General features: G+C 45.5%; 1 protein-coding gene across 2 annotated transcripts in view; it reads right to left on the bottom strand.

The window, feature by feature from the left end:
- Positions 1-21,067, bottom strand: part of ADAMTSL1 (ADAMTS like 1) — a 697,981-nt gene that overhangs the window by 280,293 nt on the left and 396,621 nt on the right. Inside the window, exon 3 of one of the 2 annotated variants that reach the window (XM_054032714.1) lies at positions 16,271-16,327. The exons of the other annotated variant lie outside the window; for it this stretch is intronic. Within the exon in view, the coding sequence (XP_053888689.1) occupies positions 16,271-16,327 (57 nt within the window). The remainder of the gene's footprint in view (positions 1-16,270; positions 16,328-21,067) is intronic. 2 annotated transcript variants of the gene reach the window in all.

Here is a 21,067-nt window from a genome sequence, read left to right as displayed (position 1 = left end):
TGGCCCCAGTGAGGATGTGAGTGGTGAGGAGATGCCTGATCTTCCAGTTAGTCAGAGTGCAGGTGACCTGGCAGCTACTGCAGCATCCATATCTCCATCTCAAATGGATGTAACCATGCACATTCCTGGAGAAAAGTGTAGATCAGAGAAGAGTGTGATGGAGGTGCAAGAAACAGCTGCTGATGAGTTTAGTTCCTTAAGTCTAGACGATCCAGGACTGTGGACCCATTTGAGCAGTAGCCTGACGGATTTCCTGGTACTGCATGGGCCACAGCAAGTGAAAAACTTCATGTTCCCCAAAGACAATGAAAATAGAAGTTTCCATCCAACACATTACTGGCATGAAATCCCCAATGGTGACAAAGTGGAGAGACCATGGCTTATGTACTCAAAAACCCAGAATGCTGCATACTATTTTTATTGCAAACTCTTCCAGTCTAATGTTCCAGCCACGTTGGAACAAAGGAACAAAGGACTACAGGAACAAAGGACTGGAAAAAAATCTGGCTAGAAATCTGGTATGCCATGAGAAGGCAGCAAATCACCAGAGAGCATTCTATAGGTGGAAAGAGCTTGAGATGAGACTAAGGTTAAAGGCCACCACAGATGATCAGCATCAAGAGAAGATTGCATCAGTGTCTCTTTACTGGCAAAATGTTCTGAAAAGGCTCTTTGCCATTGTGAGAATACTTGCTACCCAAAACCTAGCACTGCATGGCACTTCAGATCAGCTGTATGTGCCAAACAATGGAAACTTCCTTAAAATTGTGGAGCTGATGGCTGAGTTTGATGCTGTACTCCAGGAGCATCTATGAAGAGTCACCACCCAAGAAATGTACACACACCACTACCTTGGAAAAACAATTCAAAATGAGATCATACAGTTACTGGCAATAAAAGTCAAACAGAAGATTGTGGCAGATCGGAAGTCAACAAGATATTACTCTGTTATTCTGGACTGCACACCTGACATCAGCCATACAGAACAAATGACTTTAATGGTGTGTTTTGTAACAACAACAGAACCTAGTGAAAATGTCCCTGCAATGGTGACGATCAGAGAGCATTTTCTAGAATTTATTGACATTGACGATACTATAGGAGTTGGTATTACAAATGTGCTTCTTAAAAAGCTGGAAGATATGGGAATTGCGATAGCTGACATGAGAGGTCAGGGCTACGGTAATGGTGCCAACATGAAAGGAAAGAACAGAGGAGGGCAGACACAAATCCGAGAGTTAAACCCTCAAACTTTTTTTGTCCCGTGCAGTTCTCATTCATTGAACTTGGTGGTCAGTGATGCAGCATCAGTTTCTAGTGAGGCTGCTGAATTTTTTAATGTAATTCAAAGTAGCTATGTATTTTTCTCTGCATCAGCTCATCAATGGCAAATTTTGAAGCAACATCTGTGAACATCCTCTCTGACACTGAAACCACTGAGTGCCACACCATAGGAAAGTCGAGTGGAGGCGATAAAGCCTATCGAACACCAATTGGGAAGACAGATGATGCCATAGTTGCCATTATGGAGGATAATGCTACCACAGGAACTGTTTGTGGGAGAACAGTGGCAGAGGAAAATGGAATCACCAGAAACATACATAACTTCAAATTTCTGTGTGGCTTAGTGTTGTGGCATGACATACTGTTTGAAATAAATGTTTTAAGCAAGAGACTCCAAGGTGTTGACCTTGATATATCTAGAGCAATGGAACAACTGGACAAAGCAAAGTCATACCTACAGTCTTACCGGTCAGATGAGGGATTTCAAAATGTTCTGAAGAGTGCACAGAAGTTGGCAGAGGATCTTCACACTGAAGCTATTTTCCCACCCATTCAAGAATACAAGAGTCACCAAAGAAGAAGACATTTTAATTACGAGGCATGGGATAATCCCATAAGAGACCCCAAACAACAATTCAAAATTGAATTCATTAACCAAGTGCTAGATTGTGCAATACAGTCATCTGAAGAACATTTCATGCAGCTCAAAGACCACAGCAGCATATTTGGGATGTTGTATGATATTCCAAAACTCCTCACTATAGCTGAAGAAGACCTACACCAGCAATGTAGGGCACTAGAGACAGTGTTGACACATGATGACATGCGTGATATTAATGCAAGTGATTTAGGTGATGAACTGAAAGCCCTTTCAAGATACATTTCTGCAGGATCAACTCCAAAGGCTGCTCTGGAATATATGTACACAAATAAGATGATCACCCTCTTTCCAAACGCTTTTGTTGCTCTGCGCATACTTCTAACATTTCTTCTAAGAGTTGCCAGGGGAGAATGCAGCTTCTCCAAGCTAAAGTTACTAAAAACACATCTAGTCTCCACAATGACACAAGAGAGGTTGGTCGGCCTTGCAACCATCTCACTAGAACAGAGGTGGGCAAACTATGGCCAGCGGGCCACACCCGGCCACGGGATCATCCTGCCCGGCCCCCGAGCTCTTGGCCTGGGAGGCTAGCCCCTGACCCCTTCCCTGCTGGCCCCCTCCCCTTCAGCCTCAGCTCACTTGCTCTGCACTGGTGCAATGCTCTAGGCAGCGGGGCTGTGAGCTCCTGGGGCGGCGGCATGGCCCGGCCCGGCTCCAGCAGGGCAGTGCAGCTGTAGCACCACCAGCCACTGGTGCTCCAGGCAGCGCGGTAAGGGGGCAGGGAGCGGGGGGGGGTGTTGGATAGAGGGCAGGGGAGTTTGGGGTGGTGGTCAGGGGGCAGGAGTCCGGGGGGGCAGTCAGGAAGGAGGGGGGTTGAATGGGGCGGCAGGGATTCCTGGAGCAATCAGGGGACAGGGAGAAGGGGTGGTTGGATGGGGCGGCGGAGGTCCAGGGGTGGTCAGGACAGGGAGAAGGGGTAGTTGGATGGGGCAGGGGTCCCGGGGGGGGGGACGTCAGGAATGAGAGGAGGAGTTGGATGGGGTGGTGGGGATCTGGTCAGGGGACAGGGAGCGGGAGTGTGTGGATGGTGCAGGGGTCCCAGAGGGGCTGTCAGGGAACAGGGGGGTTGGATGGGGCAGGAGTACTGGGGGGGGGCAGATAAGAGGTGGGGGCCGGGCCACAACCCCCTCCCCTAACCAGCCCTCCATACAATTTACAAAACCCGATGTGTCCCTCAGGCCAAAAAGTTTGCCCGCCCCTGCGCTGGAGCATGTGCATTTACTATGCAGAGAAGACAAGTTAACTTTCAAACACCTGAACAGCAAATGTAAGTGTTACTTAAAAGTTTTGAATAAGGCATTTTAAGTTGTTAGTTCTCCTTTATTGGGGTAGGTAGCAGAGCAGTACTATGAGGGGAATAGAACAGGAAGAAGGTAGAATTGAGACCTTTCAAAGTTTTGGCCCAAGCAAGGGGGATGGGGTCGTGATTTGAGCTCCCCGCCTCAGGTGCCAAAACGTTGTGGGCCGGCCCTGCTTTGTGTACAACACTGGAAAAGTAAAGCGCCTCATAGATACCTTAATTAAACTGCAGCTATCTTGGTTGGGTATCCCAGATAACCAGGAAATCCAAACCCACGGATCCACACTCACCAGTGGGGGAATTTAATAACAAAAATAATTAGTTAAATTAAACAGTATTTTAAAACACCAAATTTAGCCTTGAGATGGGGGTACCCGTGGCTCCCTCTGCGGGTAGATTTTTGGTCCTTGGCAAAGTGTTAATTTGTTGGCAGGAGCTCTCTTAGTTCTTGACCTGATTCTCCTCTCACTTACACTTGTGTAAATAAATTAGGAGCAGCTACACTGGCATCTAACTGGTGTGAGAGAGGTGAAGCAAAATCCTTAGTTGCTCACATTTTCCTGCATTTTTAGCAGCATTTTTTAAAAATAAAAAAAGTATTTTATTGGGTAGCAAAAACTATTTGGCCCAATTATGGCCTGACATCTATCTAAAAGATGTGTTAATTGTTCATGTTCTGGAAAATATGCCCAAATGTATCTGTTAATATTGCATGATGGCTGATAGTAACTTTTTTGGGAATGCCATAATAACCTCATGTTACCATAGTAACTCAATGTATATGTTAATGAAAATAAGGGGAACTAAGGGGATCAACTATGAGAAATGGGGCACCTGCAGATTAGCAAGGTGTAGAAGCACAAATAAGGAAAAGGGGCTGATATTTTTATGCAAATGCAGAAGCTTAGTGGGCATAAGAGTAACATAGGATAAAATGTGCTGCCCAGCCTGAGTGTATGTGTTTGGGAAGCACATGAGCAGACACCCAACAGGATGGCCACGGCCACCTGATGATCATCTTACTCATCTATATGGTTTCCCAGGCAATGAGAGTATGAAAGCTCAGATGCTGGACATCTTATGGTTTATTTCCATCGCTGTGTATGTTTCACTAGTTGCGGCATTGTTCATCTGCTTAACGACATTGTTAATAAAAGGACATTTGATAACTTGTGAGTGTATGATGTATGGTCACAGTTCCTTGTGTATGTCTAGAGTCTCTACATCTAATGATATTCCTAAGGATGATTGTCATCCTGCTAATTCCAACATTGTATTCGTTCAGGAGACTAAACCCTTCACAAAGGTCACTGGTTTAAGATACTAATACCAATTATTAGTAATGGGTAATACCAACCCAAACATACCAATATTATAAAGGCTACAAGTGCATCCTTTTCAAAATATAGCACTGAAGTTTAATTCTAAAATGGCAGCTTTAATAAAGCACATGAAATACCTGTAAAATTGATGCGCCTCCCACAACGTGTTTTGGATTAAGAAGCAACTTGCAAATTGAAATAGTACATCCCTTCTGATGCCATAAAAGCTACAGAGCAAGATTTTTGAAGCGGCACCAAATAGACACATAGATTCACGTTACATGTACAGACACCCTAGTCCTGCACTGTAAGAAATAATGGAACCAGCTACAAAAAAAGGTCCAGGAGTGCTGTGCAGAGAGATGCAGCAGGCGAGGAGTCATCTTGGGGATTATTTTTATACTTACTACAATACTTATTCCATTTGTTAGGCAGGAAATACCCCTGGAGTATCATGTAAGGCCTGGTCTACACTAGGCAGTTATGTCGAATTTAGCAGCATTAACTCGAATTAACCCTGCACCCGAACACGCAACGAAGCTATTTAGTTCGACATAGAAGGTTCTTTAAATCGATTTCTGTACTTCTCCCCGACGAGGGGAGTAGCGCTAAATTCGACATGGCCATGTCGAATTAGGCTAGGTGTGGATGTAATTCGATGCTAGTAGCTCCGGGAGCTATCCCACAGTGCACCAGTCTGTTGATATTCTGGACAGCAGTCCAAGCTCGGATGCTCTGACCAGCCACACAGGAAAAGCCCCGGGAAAATTTGAATTCCTTTTCCTGTCTGGCCAGTTTGAATCTCATTTCCTGTTTGGACATTGTGGTGAGCTCAGCAGCACTGGCAACGATGCAGAGCTCTCCAGCAGAGGTGACCATGCAATCACAGAAAAGAAAGAGGGCCCCAGCATGGACTGATCGGGAAGTCTTGGATCTGATCGCTGTGTGGGGCGATGAGTCCGTGCTTTCGGAGCTGCGATCGAAAAGACGGAATGCGAAGATTTACGAGAAGATCTCAAAAGCCATAACGGAGAGAGGATACAGCCGGGATGCAACGCAGTGGCGCGTGAAAACCAAGGAGCTGAGACAAGGGTACCCGAAGACCAAAGAGTCAAACGGACACTTCGGATCCCAGCCCCAGACATGCCGTTTCTACGAGGCACTGCATTCTATTCTAGGTGCAGCCGCCACCACTACCCCACCACTGTCCGTGGACTCTGACGATAGGGTATTGTTGACGCCGCTTCCTCGGAGATGTTCGCGGACGGGGAAGATGAGGAAGGAGATGAGGAGGACAAGGCAGTCGACAGCACTTTCAACGCTGATTTCCCCGACAGCCAGGATCTCTTCATCACCGTCACGGAGATCCCCTACTAACCCTTCCAAGGCGATCCCCTACCAACCCCCCGGACCGTGAATCAGGGGAAACATCAGTAGATAAGTGTTTAAAACATTTATTTTGAACAGAATAGGAATGGTATCTTAACAATGGGTTTTTCATGATTAGTTTGCCCTAGGCGCTTTACTTTTTAGTCCTTGCCAGTGCAGCTACTGGAAAATTCTGTCAATATGTCCGGATAGAGCAGAAATCCTCCTGGGACATCTCCACGAAGGTCTCCTGGAGGTATTATGAAAGCCTTTGCATCAGGTTCCTGGGGAGAGCGGCCTTATTGCATCCTCCATGGTAGGAAACTTTTCTGCGCCAGGCTAGCAGCAAGTACTCCAGGATCATTGCCTCGCAAAGCATGGCGGCATATGGCCCTGGTGCTTGCTGGCATTCACGCAGCATGTGGTCTTTCTCTGTCTCCGAAATCCTCATCAGAGTGATATCACTCATGGTGACCTGCTTTGAATTAGGGGAATGTTAGTATTGGGACTGATTGCCTGTTCCTTTACATAATGTAACCGGCCGTTTACAGCCACGCGGTGGAGGTGTGACAGGGGCAGCATGCAGGGATCTTTCCCGGGGACAGCCACGAGGGGGGTGGGACAGGGGCAGAGTTCATGCTGGCCGGATTGCCGGCAGCAGGAACTGGCCAACGCTAGGAGCATTGGTTGGAATGTGAAAGGAGGGCACTGCTATAAATTAAGCTTTAAGCAGCCAAAAGTCTACGGCTTACCATGTCCGCCTGCTAGCTGAATTCCGTTGCCCGGCCCCGCTTGTGTGATCTGTACAGCAAGACCCCAGGCACTCAATGGGAAGGCCGAAAATTCGACCTTGTCCTGAGTGCGCATGTGATAGGTGCTGTGCCTGGTCTTGTTCACAGAGAAAGACTATATTCATTGTTTGCAAAACTGTATCTTTCTGAGGAATTCACTCCCTTTTTCCCATCCCACAGCTGCGAGTGTCTCCCGAGCTACCCCGGCATCCCCCTCCCAGAGGCTGGCGCAGATCTGGCGACGAAAGAGAAGGACACGGGACGAGATGTTCTCAGAACTTATGGGCTGCTCCCGAACCAAGGCGGCACAGCAGACCCACTGGAGGGAGAACATGTCGCAATACCAGCGATCACACAGCAAACAGGAGGACAGGTGGTGGCAGGAAGACCAGCAGGCGACTCAAACGCTGCTTGGACTAATGAGGGAGCAAACAGACACGCTCCGACGCCTTGTAGATCTTCTGCAGGACTGGAAGCAGGAGGACAGAGCCCCGCTGCATTCTATCTCTAACCGCCCTCCCCCGCCACAAAGTCCCATCCCCCCCTCACCCAAAGTCCCAAGAAGGAGGGGCGGCAGGGGCCGTGAAAACAGTCACTCCACCCCTGCAGACTGCTCAAGTAGCAGAAGGCTCTCATTCCCAAAGATTTGATAAGTCCTTTCCTTCACTCCAAAAGCACCTCACCCAAGCCCCCGTCCCAGTTTCAACCCCTAACTGTGTAGTTGTTAATAAAAAATACGTTTCTGTTCATTACTGTTTCCGTCATGTTCTTTTAAAGGAGAGTATGTTTGAAAGGGGGGAAGGGGGTTGTTAATTGGAGAGGACAGTCACCTTTACCAGGGTACAGACACGGGGGCAGGTTCAGCAGAAGGTCACACACACATTGCAGTCACTAGGCACCCTGGTCAGTCTGGGAGGTGGTTTTCCTGTTCTGTGTGGGGGGGCTATGTGAGTTTGTGGCGGGGGAGGGCGGTTACAGATCTTATGCAGCGGTCCTTATCCTGGATGACAGAGCCACGCAGCAGGGGATCTGTAACCGCCCTCCTCCCGCCACAAAGTCACATAGCCCCCACACACAGAGTCCCAAAAAGGAGGGGTGGCAGGCTCTGTTGAAACAACCAGTCCACCACTGCGGACCGCTCTAGGAGCAGAAGCCTGTCATTCCTCGAGTTTAGAAGCATCCTTTCCATTACTACACCCACTCCCCACCACAGTCTGCGTCCCAGTTTCAACACTTTACCACGAAATCCTTAATAAAGAAAACGGTGTTAATGAACAAAGTTTCATTTATTTTATTGTTAAAGGTGTGTTGGAAGGAGGGGAAGGGGATTGGTAACTGGAGAGGATAGTCAACATTACCTGGGTAAAGAAACGGGGGCAGGTTCAGCTTCTGCTTAAACAAACTTAATAGTCACAGGTTACCCTGCTCACACTGGAACCTAGCTTTCAAAGCTTCCCGGATGCACAGCACATCCCGCTGGGCTCTTCTAATCGCCCGGCTGTCTGGCTGGGCGTAATCAGCAGCCAGGCGATTTGCCTCAACCTCCCACCCCGCCATAAACGTCTCCCCCTTGCTCTCACAGAGATTGTGGAGCACATAGCAAGCTGCAATAACAATGGGGATATTGGTTTCGCTGAGATCAGAGTAAGTCAGTAAGCTTCTCCATCTCCCCTTCAGACGTCCAAAAGCACACTCCACCAGCATTCTGCACTTGCTCAGACAGTAGTTGAAGAGTTCTTTTTCAGTGTCCAGGGCGCCTGTATAGGGCTTCATGAGCCAGGGCATTAGCGGGTAGGCTGGGTCCCCGAGGATCACTATAGGCATCTCCACATCCCCAACCGTTATTTTCTGGTCTGGGAAGTAAATACCTTCCTGCAGCCGTCTAAACAGACCAGAGTTCCTCAAAAAACACGAGCGTCATGAACCTTGCCCGGCCATCCAATGCTGATGTTTGTAAAACGTCCCCTATGGTCCACTAGTGCTTGCAGCACCACTGAAAAGTAGCCCTTTCGGTTAATGTACTGGCTGGCCTGGTGGTCTGGTCCCAGGATAGCAATTTGACTTCCATCTATAGCCCCACCACAGTTTGGGAATCCAATTGCAGCGAAGCCATCTATGATGACCTGCACGTTTCCTAGGGTCACTACCTTTGACAGCAGTACATCAACGATTGCGTTGGCTACTTGCATCACAGCAACCCCCATGGTAGATTTGCTGACGCCAAAGTGGTTCGCGACTGACCGGTAGCTGTCTGGCGTTGCAAGCTTCCAGAGGGCTATGGCCACTTGCTTCTGGACAGTCAGGGCTGCTCGCATCCGGGTGTCCTTGCACTTCAGGGCAGGGGAGAGCAACTCACAAAGTTCCAGGAAAGTTCCCTTCCGCATCTGAAAGTTTTGCAGCCACTGTGATTCATCCCAGACCTGCGGCATTATGCGGTCCGACCAGTCCGTGCTTGTTTCCCGGGCCCAGAATCGCTGTTCCACAGCATCAACATGACCCATTGCCACCCTGATGTTCACGGCGCAGGGTCCCGTGCTTTGTGAGAGGTCTGTGCCACTCTCAGACTTCATGTCCTCACCACGCTGCTGCAGCCTCCTCGCCCGATTTCTCAGCATCTGCCTCTGGAAAAGGTGGATGATAAGGTGCGAGGTGTTGACAACGGGCATAACTGCAGCGATGATCGCAGCGGGCTCCATGCTCGCAGTGCTGTGGCGTCCACGCTGTCAATCACCAGAAAAGTGCGTGAACTGATTGCCCGCCGGCGCTTTCATGGAGGGAGGGTGGGAGTGAGAGTTGAATGACGACAGTTACCCAAAACCACCCTCGACACATTTTTGACCCCAGGAGGCATTGGGGGCTCGATCCAGAATTCCAATGGGCAGCGGGGACTGCGGGAACTGTGAGATAGCTGCCCACAGTGCACCGCTTCCAACGTCGACGCTTGCCCCGTTAGTGTGGACTCCCAAAGTCGAATTACTGTCCTTAGTGTGGATACACACGTTCGACTTTGTAATATCAATTCCACATATTCGATTTAAGTAAAATCGAACTACTCTCGTAGTATAGACATACCCTAAGGCTAACACACCTTCCCGTGGCATGCACACACTCAAACATAAACAAACATTTAAAAACTGCTACATGTTTGTGGAAATTTCAAAAGATATGGTCACTGTGCTTTTCAACAGGAGGACCAGCCAGCTATGCTCTGACTGCAGACCATAGCTAGATAAGGGAAGGGAATACGACATGATAAAGACAAACCACAACTCTATAGAATGAGGAAGCCATGCAGGAGCTTGATTTGCAGAGAGCAGTTCCATTAGTGTAGACAGAGTGGCCTAAATTCATCACTGGGGTAACTCCCTTGAAGTCACTCAGGATAGCTATGCCAGGAATGAATATGGCATTATGTCTCTATGTAAGAACAGAAAGTGTGTAAGTGCACGAGTAACGGGAGAGCAAAACTTCAGCGCTGACGAGCTGGCACAGAGCCTCACACTAACACCCAACAGAAGCAGGCGACTGCTGTCAAGAAGCAGCCAACAGTGCTACAGCGCCCTCCAGCGTACCACTGAGGAGCTAAAGAAGAAAGCAGTAGCAGGATGGATGTGAGGAAGTGGTGGTGGTGGTGGGAGGCTTGGAAAGGGGAAAAGGAGGAGGAAAGAGTGTGCAAGAAGACAGGAGAAGAGAGAATAAAAGTACTTCCAGGGAAAGAGTCTGCAAAGTCCTGCTGGACATATAAGGAATAATCTTCCACTGCAGTCCACAGGTATCTCAGTGATAAAGGTCAACAGCACAGTGGGGGTTTGGGGCTCCCCAGCATGTGCCACTGGAATCAATGGGAACAACAGCAGGGGCTGTTAAAGAGACCAAGCAAGACTTCTCCAGGTTAGAGAAAAACCCCACCATGCAATAAAAACAAGTTCCAGCAAGGAATATTTTTTAATATGAATTCCCATTAAATTGTTTTGTCTCCATGGGGTTGGAGGGTTTTTTTTTTTTTTTTTTTTTTTTTTTTTTAAATTTGGCCTTTAAATATGTCATTACTTAGAAGTGGCTTGTCTGGGTAAAAGAAAAGATTGGCAAGTTGGTGCACCAGTATAACCTGTCTTGTCTCGTCTCTTCAGCAGGGCCGGCTCCAGGCACCAGCTTCTCAAGCAGGTGCTTGGGGTGGCCGGTCCGGAGAGGGGCGGCAGGTCCAGGTATTCGGCGGCAATTCAGCGGACGGTCCCTCACTCAGCCTGGGAGTGAAGGACCTCCCGCCGAATTGCCGCCGCAGATCGCGATCGTGGCTTTTTGTTTGTTTGTTTGTTTTGTTTTTGTTTTGGCTGGTTGGGGCAGCCAAAACCCTGGAGCCGGCCCTGCTCTTCAGATGAGCACAGCCATGCTTACTTGATCTGGCCTGGAATGGACAGGTGGGAGGCATGACTCACATAGCAGGCTCATTAATGAGCAATACTGCTCTCCTTCCCCATCCTCCCCAGAATGACTCAGGAATCCAGTGGAGATGGTGAAGTGCCCTGGAAATGCCATCTGGTGCTGGCTCGGAGACGATAGCAGAGATAACAGCTGGGTACATAAGTCATTTTCAAAAAAGATTTAGTGGTAAAACTCCAGTGTTCAGATTAGGCTGTATATCAGACAGCTGTTGGTTTCTAAGCAGCGCTGGGCAGTGGAAATGTCACATGGTTCCCTGGGATCAATACCTGTATTTATTAAAATGCCTCTCATCACATTAAAAGAACAGGAGTACTTGTGGCACCTTAGAGACTAACAAATTTATTAGAGCATAAGCTTTCGTGGGCTACTGCCCTCTTCATCAGATGCATCTGAAGAAGTGGGCAGTAGCCCACGAAAGCTTATGCTCTAATAAATTTGTTAGTCTCTAAGGTGCCACAAGTACTCCTGTTCTTTCTGCGGATACAGACTAATACGGCTGCTACTCTGAAACCTCTCATCACATTGTTAGGTCAGCGGCTGTGTTTCTAATTAGAAGATCACTTCTACAAATAAACAAGGAGACATGGCAACATGTGCTATTGGTCTAGCCTTTCAGCATAGCTTATCCATTCACCCTTGACCATAAGCAGAAAGCAAGTGAGCATCCTGGATACAAATCCGCTGAGCCAGATCCCCAGCAACCGTAAAGCAGGGTAGCTCCACTGACTTCAATGGAGTTGCATCAATTTAAACCAGAGGAATATCAGGCCCGAAGTGTTTTCAACAGCAGATGAGTAAAAGAACTCACAGCAGGTTATACTGATACTATGTCCAATTAAAACTTATTTAGACTGAATTGATTCAGAGGGCATCCGGCAAAGATTGTGTGGGAGGGATATGTAAACTGACACATTCATTTTGCAGTATCCCACAATACATTACACGGTTATTTGCAGTTGGCCAAATTCTCACCTCGAATGAATGCACAACTCCAGGTGAAGTCAATAGGAGGTGGGCACAGGAATCCAACAGGCAGAATTTGGCCCACTGTACAATAGACTTTTCTTGCTGGCTCCTTCTTCCTAAAGAAACTAAGAGCAGGAAAATATAGACTGAATATCAGGAAACACTTCCTGACAGAGAAATCTATTGGACTGTGCAACAGTCTCTAACCTGGTAAGCGCAAAAAAAAATTCACTTGAGATAAGAGACAAAGCACTTAGGCAGCTCTTAGGGGCAGGACCATCTTTTTGTTCGGTTTGGGTATAGCAACTATGACAATGGGGTCCTGGTTCATGCTGAAGCTCCTAGGTGCTACCACACAATAATAAATACTGCACACAGCAGGAGGATAGGAAAAGTCACCTAATAGTTCTTCTCCACCTCTGTCATTTCTTCTCTCTTGTTCAGGAGGAAACATTAAAAAGAACTTTGTGAACTGACAGAACAAAATCGATGCAATCCTGTCAGCTCAAAGAGGTAACTTTCTTCACAAGTAATTAAGACATAATGTTGATGCATCAGAACATTGTCACAGGATAATGGTTTCCTGCTGCTTGATTAATGCTATGGTAAAGCAGGGATGTTTATTTGCCCAGCAGAAGACAGGAATCCTGCAACAGTGATCAATTAAAATGACACTGTTTCTCTTGTATCAAATGATGACTGCAGAAAGAGACATTTTTGTCTCATACTGTTGATGTTGATACTATGGGGTGAGAGCTGGCTCCTTTTACTATGATTGATTTAGAATTGGCTTGGGAAACACACTGTGCGTGTGGATTTGTGTGCATGCACATATGCACTACAACCAGTCAAGAAAGTAGCTTATCCAAACACAAGGCCAAGCTTCACCTTTGGATATGCACAAACTGCTTCAATCGATTATAATGGGAGCAGCTCTGAATGCAGAACTTGGCCCATGGTACTACAAGGAGCATGATAATTTGGCTCAGTAGAAACTCTCTTCCCCTCCCACTAAGAGAAGCAGGGGTCAGATGGCCAGCAACACAGATTGCCTGGCAGAGAAAGTATCTTTTAGTTTGTACATTTCCAGGGCTGACACTGTCTTGATCCTTGTCATGTTTAGCACCGAGCATATTGTTGTTTTTTTAACAAATAAGTGATTATCCTCCATAGCACCTCAGAGTTAAACCAGTTTCAGTCCAAGAGCACCAACTCTCCAAGGCTGCGATGAATAATGTATTACTTGTTTTATGCTATGGAGTGTTATCAAGTGGAGAGACTCCTCCTATTGCAATCAAATAAGTTATATAACGTGGTTACTATTTTGGGAATTTCAACAAAATAAATATAAAGTTAATGATGAGATTGACCAAAAACAAATGGGTTTTTAAAAGATAACAAATATGGGTTCATTTTGATAATATTTGTATGAAAAGTTCATGTATGTTAATATTGATTAAATAATTTTTTCAAAAAAGGGAAATGTCTATATTTTTGCGATCTTCTTTATAAGGAGGACAATGCTGTTGTTTTTATGTAAGGTTTATCCTGAGTTCCTTAATTATTCTTGGCATTGTGCCAAAAGCTAATCATTTTTCTTATGAAACTGACGAGCAATTGCTTTTTTTATCCTCTAAGGAGACGTTAGGAATAATAGACGAAATGTCAGGAATAAGTAAGAAAAATAGTGCTGTGTATATATCCCTCTCCTAAAAGAAGAATACATCCCTTGCCTTTAACTTTATTTTTCTTAAGAATATAATCTGGGCTCAAACGAAGAGCCCAGTAGGGAAAGACTATTTTTTACCCACTAAATCAGCCTGCAGCATTTCATGACTTTCCTTCCAAAGATTACAATGATAATGTGATTGACACAAAGTGTAACCTTTATAGTGTAAGCAGAAGACCATGAACAGCAGTGGTCAATTAACAAGCAGATATTTGGTGAAAAACAGAAACTCATGAAAAGCAAATTTAAAATTTGACTTATTTTAGTTAGTAGTTCTGAATGGCGAAAAATGCTCTCATTATAGCTAGATATCTTGGATTCAAGACTCCAGAGGTCACAATTACTTCCAGACATCGGAGATTTTAGCAGCCAAAGATACACTACACAATATTCCAATCACACACACTCAAGGATTTTCTCTTGGGCAGAGAATATTTTAAATATTAGTGATGCCATGACACTTTTCACAAGCATAGCTTGCTTCACTGCCCTGGCTCAAATCTTATTTCCTCTAATTATGTTGTACCAAACTACATTCTGTCCTTTAAGACTAACAGATTTATAAAAACAAATAAATCTGTTAGTCTTTAAGGTGTCACCAGACTCCTTGTTGTTTTTGTGGATACAGACTAACATGGCTACCCCTCTGATAATTCTCTCCTTTGTTTCAACTGGATAAGTTCTTGTTCACCTTCCCTTCTAAAGCCACTCCTTGATCACTTTCCCTTCTAAAGTGGCTGTTTGTTTCTAGTGGGGAACGACTGATTGCTGCATTCCATCTCAGAGGTAGATGCATTTCAACAGAAGATGGCAAATTGATCCCTGCATCTAAAAGCAAGGCACTTTGGGATGTAATACATTATAGCAGGGGCGGGCAAACTTTTTGGCCTGAGGGCCACATTGGGTTTCAGAAATTGTATAGAGGGTTGGTTAGGGGAGGCTGTGCATCCCCAAACAGCCAGACTTGGCCCGCCCCTGCCCCATATCCCCCCCCGCTTCTCGCCCCCGGAACCCTTGCCCCTGACTGCCCCCTGTTGCCCCATCCAACCCCCCCTCTCCTTCCTGACTGCCACACAGGACTCCTGCACCCATTCACACACACCCCCGTTCCCTGCCCTCTGACCGCCCCGACCCCTATCCACACCCCTGCCCCCTGACCACCACCCTGAACTCCCCTGCCCTCTATCCAACCCCACCTGTTCCCTGCCCCCTTACCACATTGCCTGGAGCACCAGTGGCTGGCGGCGCTACAGCTGCGCCGCCCAGAGCACCAGGACAGGCAGACGCATTGCCCGGCTGGAGTCAGCCACGCCGCCGCGCAGCACAGAGCACCGGGTCAGGCCCCGGCTCTGCAGCTGCGCTGCCCGGCCACCCAGAGCATTGTGCCAGTGGCGCAGTGTGCTGAGGCAGCAAGGGAGGGGGAACAGCAGCGGAGGGGCCGGGGGATAGCCTCCCGGGGCAGGAACTCAGGGGCCGGGCAGGAGATAGGAGGCTGTAGTTTACCCACCTCTGCACTAGACCATGATACATTAATGACTAAAAAAGTACTACAAAAATATCTGAATCTAACACAAGGCCCCTCCATTTGCAGAGGCTGGACAGCCAGGTACAGCTGGTTTGCCTTCTGCTGCTGCTACTTAGATCAAAGCAGTGATTTCTAAATATGAGTTATTGATTATTTTTTAAACAAACACAAAACATAGATTGCAAATATGCTCTGGTTTTCTGCATTTTTAGTGAGCTTATGAGATCCTAGAAGAGCGAGCCTCATTCTCCTCTTGGCTTTTATCCATGTAACTTCATTGACTTCAATATGCCCTGAAATTTGATGGAGGCAGGCTACATTCATGTTTAATTCATTCCTGTGCTTATCACTGAGTGAAATCAAGCTCCAAGAATGAATATTTAGGACACAAAAGCCTGTTGACAGCATACAGTTGGTGGTGCTACTAAAAACGAGATGTTTACTAATCAGCGGAGATACATTTAGAGCAGTGTGAGCTATATTTCCCATCTTAAGGTGCACATTGGAGCATCCCGCGGCAAACCAAAACACCAGGGCATGGCAATTGCCCATTTTCAACAACACCCACAAAGATGCCTGTATTATATTTATTGTTAATGACGCTCTGAATGCCATTTGCCAGGTAAAATAATTTGTGAGTGTTACTCTTTGTGCAACTGCTAAGGAAGTGCAAGATTCTCTAATTGACGATGCTTCCTAATTGTAGTACATTAATTTGACTGGATTGCCTAGTGCTACGGAGACAATGCAATTCCCTTATGCCCTCATTAGACTAATGTGAACGCAATATTTCTAGAAGCCACAATTTTCATTTTCACTGATACCAAGTTAACTGAAAGCACCTCACAGAGTATTATTACAAATATTATGGAGAGTCTTACTGCTTTGGTTAACTGTTCATCAAGTAACTCCAAACCATTATCTCCTCCTCCAGTGCCCTAAAGAAAAAAAGAAGAGAAAAGTAACCACAAGAGGAAAAGCTTTAAAAACTAGGAATTAAATTAACATTTGGAGTTATTTGGAGTTATACTGATGATTCCTCATCATCAGTATAATTCCTTGCACTCCTACTACTTTCCGGTTGCCTCTAAGACATCTGCTGGTGATATACTGCAGCCTTTACCACAGCTAAAGTAAGTCAGCTATGTCACTCAGAAGCCAGGCTGTGTTCTTGTACTGGAAACCCAAAGGGAATTAGTTTATGCAGGACATAGCTTCCTTTCAATAAATTATAACCTTCCCATCCCATGAATGCTCAGATCCTGCATCTTAACATTTATTTTAGTTGACAAAACACTGGCTGAGCCAGCATGGTCTGGATCATGAGGCATATTCATAATATAACCTACCCAGTTTAGAAGCCTACACTCTTTAAAGGGAAAGTTCTGCCTGACAGAAAAGCTATAAGAAAACTCTGAGGGAATGAGAAGTTTAAATATTTTGGACACTGAAAAACAAAATAGAAAAAGAAGAGCCTGAATACGTCACCAGAATATTCAGATCTTAAAAGATAAATATACAAGGGAATACGGACAACGACTCTCATAACAGATATGCACAAGACTAATTTAAAATAAATTTGTGATGACCAATGCAACAAACTTTTGGCGTTATCCAGGATGCAAATACCGGATTTGATCAAAGGTTCAGTGAAGTCAGTGGGAGTCTACTGACTTCAGTGGGCTTTGCATAAGCCCATAGCATCCCCCTCTTGCTAGCAGACACAGGCACTTGAAAGTCAACAGTTTCGAGCCTCTTGATTTGCATATTGGCTTAAGGTTAGCACCCTTTTGAGCATCTCCAACAGGAGATTCTTAAAACTAGATTAGTCCATTCTCCCTTTTCACAAATATGGGAACAGGGTTTTAAAAGCACAAATCTGAAATTATTTGCAAATCAGAATGAAATACTCAGCCATCAGTTTCTGAAATTTCCCATCTGTTATTTTGAGAAGGGCTTGGTGGTAAGGGAATTTGGGACTGTTGTTGTGCTACCTTACCCAAATCATGCCATCATCCCTCTACCAACTAGAGGTATATATTTACATGCATATCGTAGGGCAACCTTTCTTGGAGTGCTTCCCTGATGCAGGCCATGGCATGACAGGGACAGTTTCCCCTCTCAGAGCCACCAGTAATTCCATGCAGGCTTATCCTCTCATTCAGCAATGTGGTTATTAGCAGAACATAGTTCAAAACAGTCCATAATAAGAGTCCCAAACATGTAGTTCATTTCCCATTCAAGTGCAAATGGTCATTAAGATCCCCTGACGTCTCTTCCCACGATGCTCGACGTATCATATCATATACTGGTGCCTTCGACCAAGCCTAGACTCTGTTGGTCCTTGTACCAGGACAGACACCCAGGCCTTCCAAATGGAGTGAACACCTGCTCTTCCCAATGGGAACCCCCCAGCCTCTCTGCTGGAAAATCATCCTTGCCAGAGGTGCATCCATCAATTCCTCTGGCCCTCTCATGGCTCTTCTGGATCCAGTTCTCTGGGCATAGAGATGTCAGTGGGTAAGCTCCTCCACTACTCCCCTGCCTTCAACCCTCTCCAGGCCTTGGCTCCAGCTCTTCAGCTTAGAAACATCAGGTAACTTCTTTTTTCCACTGCTCCTCCTCCCTTCAGCCCTCTGATCCTGGCTTGGGGATGCCAGCCAGCAAATCCTTCTTGCTAATGCCCTGCCTTCAACCCTCTTCCAGGAACCAAACATACAGTCTCCTAGCCAATTCCTCCCTCTGCCAGGGAGAGTCCACAGAGAGCTTTCTGCAGCTTTCTCCAGAGAGCTCCTCCAGTCTCCTGATATTTCCTGACTCTCACCAGGACTCCCCCTGACCCTTTATAGCTCCCAGGTACTGCTCTAATTGGCTAATTAGGAGCACTGGCATATTGAGACCCAGTGTAAGCCACTCTGCTGCACAGAGAAACATAATACAGAAGAATGCATGGATGAGGTATTCTGGAAGTACAAGAGGATTGAGTGTATTACATTGATCTATGGGATTCTTGTAAGGCCTGAGTCTGCAGCTCATCAAATGCTATAATATGCCAGATGGCGAAGAAGATGAGGGCGGCGGTGAGCAGCAGCGCCAGCATGTAGCAGAAGGCGGCGAAGGTGAAGGCCATGGCGGTGAGAGCGGGCGGCACGGCCAGTGGGGCAGCAGGAGAGCGAGGGATGCCGGGCCGGCTCTGGCTCAGGGCCGCTGGATCTACTTTATTTACAGGGGCCTGCCACCCTATGACAATGCACATACATATCATATAGCTCACTCTAATGCTATATAATCATTAGTAGTATTCACATAGAGTTTACTTTTTGTACACATTAATGTTCAATGTCAACAAGAAACTTAAAGACAAAAAGATTAAAAATGACTTCACTTTCCTGGAAACATGTTCACATTTTGGAGTTATTTTCTATTAGTTTTTTTAATTATTTGCCTTTCTTTACTCTCCTTCCCACTCATGTGTTTACTTGTAACCAGTTGAGCTTACCCATTATCTCTTAGTTTTCTTACTGAGAGTACTTTAATTATTTTTTGCTTCTCCCCTGAATTCATTGTTAGCGAGAGGATAATCACATGGCCACGTCAAGATACCAATTCTTATTCATTCATATAAGTTCTACTAATATGGTGATGATTTGTCTTCTGAAAACAGGTATCATTAGCTGAATTCCATTTGAAAAAAACTGTAACCCCAACTATTTCCCCCCTCCCACCTTTTTTAACACACGCTTGTTTTTTATTTTGAAATTATGAAAAATTGATACCAACTGGTTTTGAAAAGCAATGGAGCAATACATGCTAACAAAGCATCCACAAAATTGAAAAAAAAACAACCACCCCAAAACAGCAGTACAATACATACTTCTCTTCACGTTTGAAAGAGAGAGAAACAAGAGAAGAGATATGGAAGGTCTGCATGATCAGACCTTATGTGGAATTTCTGTCAACTCCAGCTGGAGTTCAACATGTGGTGGGCTTGCAGAATCAAGCCCCAAAAATGTATGTGGAACCAGTAGGTGACTTTTGCACATGAAATCTGAGGCAATTAACTTACTTCACAGAACACAAAGAGGCCTTCAGGGTACTCTAAGTGTGATTTAACTGAAATCAAATTAGTGGCTGTAGAACTGAAAGATGAAATTTCATTTTAACTTAAAGACAACAACTCCTTCCTAACCTCAATCTTCCCCGATCTCTCACACAAATTCTTCCCAAGCAAAAATGTAAACTATTTTTTTTTTGGGGGGGGGGGGGGGGGGGAGAGGAGGAGGTGTGCACAGATTTCCATTGTGCCACAAAATCAGTCATTTATTATGCAATAAAAATAAAATTTTTGCAAAAGTAGTACAATATGTGATCGAAGCTGCAAAAGCTATTAAGTCAAATTTAGAAAGTCTAAGCTTGTGATTTCTAAGTGGAGTTGTGTAATATTGCCCAAAATAGTTCTGGTATTCTAAGAGTGAGAACACAGAATTTATTTATTGTATGCATATGTATAAAAGATTCTCCTTGGGGAAACTACTATTCCCTTTCATGGGAACATAATTTGGTATATTATGTACATTAAATATCTCACTTAAAAAATTGGGAAGACATTGTAACCTGTAGGTTACTTTTGATTCATTTTTACACAGTCCCAGCACATATAGTTTTCATAGATTCATAGATTCTAGGACTGGAAGGGACCTCAAGAGGTCATCGAGTCCAGTCCCCTGCCCACATGGCAGGACCAAATACCGTCTAGACCATACCTGATAGACATTTATCTAACCTATTCTTAAATATCTCCAGAGATGGAGATTCCACAACCTCCCTAGGCAATTTATTCCAGTGTTTAACCACCCTGACAGTTAGGAACTTTTTCCTAATGTCCAACCTAGACCTCCCTTGCTGCAGTTTAAGCCCATTGCTTCTTGTTCTATCCTTAGAGGCTAAGGTGAACAAGTTTTCTCCCTCCTCCTTATGACACCCTTTTAGATACCTGAAAACTGCTATCATGCCCCCTCTCAGTCTTCTCTTTTCCAAGCTAAACAAACCCAGTTCCTTCAGCCTTCCTTCATAGGTCATGTTCTCAAGACCTTTAATCATTCTTGTTGCTCTTCTCTAGACCCTTTCCAATTTCTCCACATCTTTCTTGAAATGCGGTGCCCAGAACTGGACACAATACTCCAGCTGAGGCCTAACCAGAGCAGAGTGGAGCAGAAGAATGACTTCTCGTGTGTTGCTCACAACACACCTGTTAATACATCCCAGAATCATGTTTGCTTTTTTTGCAACAGCATCGCACTGTTGACTCATATTTAGCTTATGATCACTATAACCCCTAGATTCCTTTCTGCCATACTCCTTCCTAGACAGTCTCTTCCCATTCTGTATGTGTGAAACTGATTTTTTCTTCCTAAGTGGAGCACTTTGCACTTGTCTTTGTTAAACTTCATCCTGTTTACCTCAGACCATTTCTCCAATTTGTCCAGATCATTTTGAATTATGACCTTTGTCCTCCAAAGCAGTTGCAATCCCTCTCAGTTTGGTATCATCCACAAACTTAATGAGCGTACTTTCTATGCCAATATCTAAGTCGTTAATGAAGATATTGAACAGAGCCGGTCCCAAAACAGACCCCTGCCGAACCCCACACGTTATGCCTTTCCAGCAGGATTGGGAAC

This window comes from Malaclemys terrapin, chromosome 6 (assembly GCF_027887155.1).
Source record: "Malaclemys terrapin pileata isolate rMalTer1 chromosome 6, rMalTer1.hap1, whole genome shotgun sequence".
In the NCBI taxonomy this organism is placed as follows: domain Eukaryota; kingdom Metazoa; phylum Chordata; order Testudines; family Emydidae; genus Malaclemys; species Malaclemys terrapin.
This window is presented reverse-complemented; position numbering and strand designations above follow the sequence as displayed.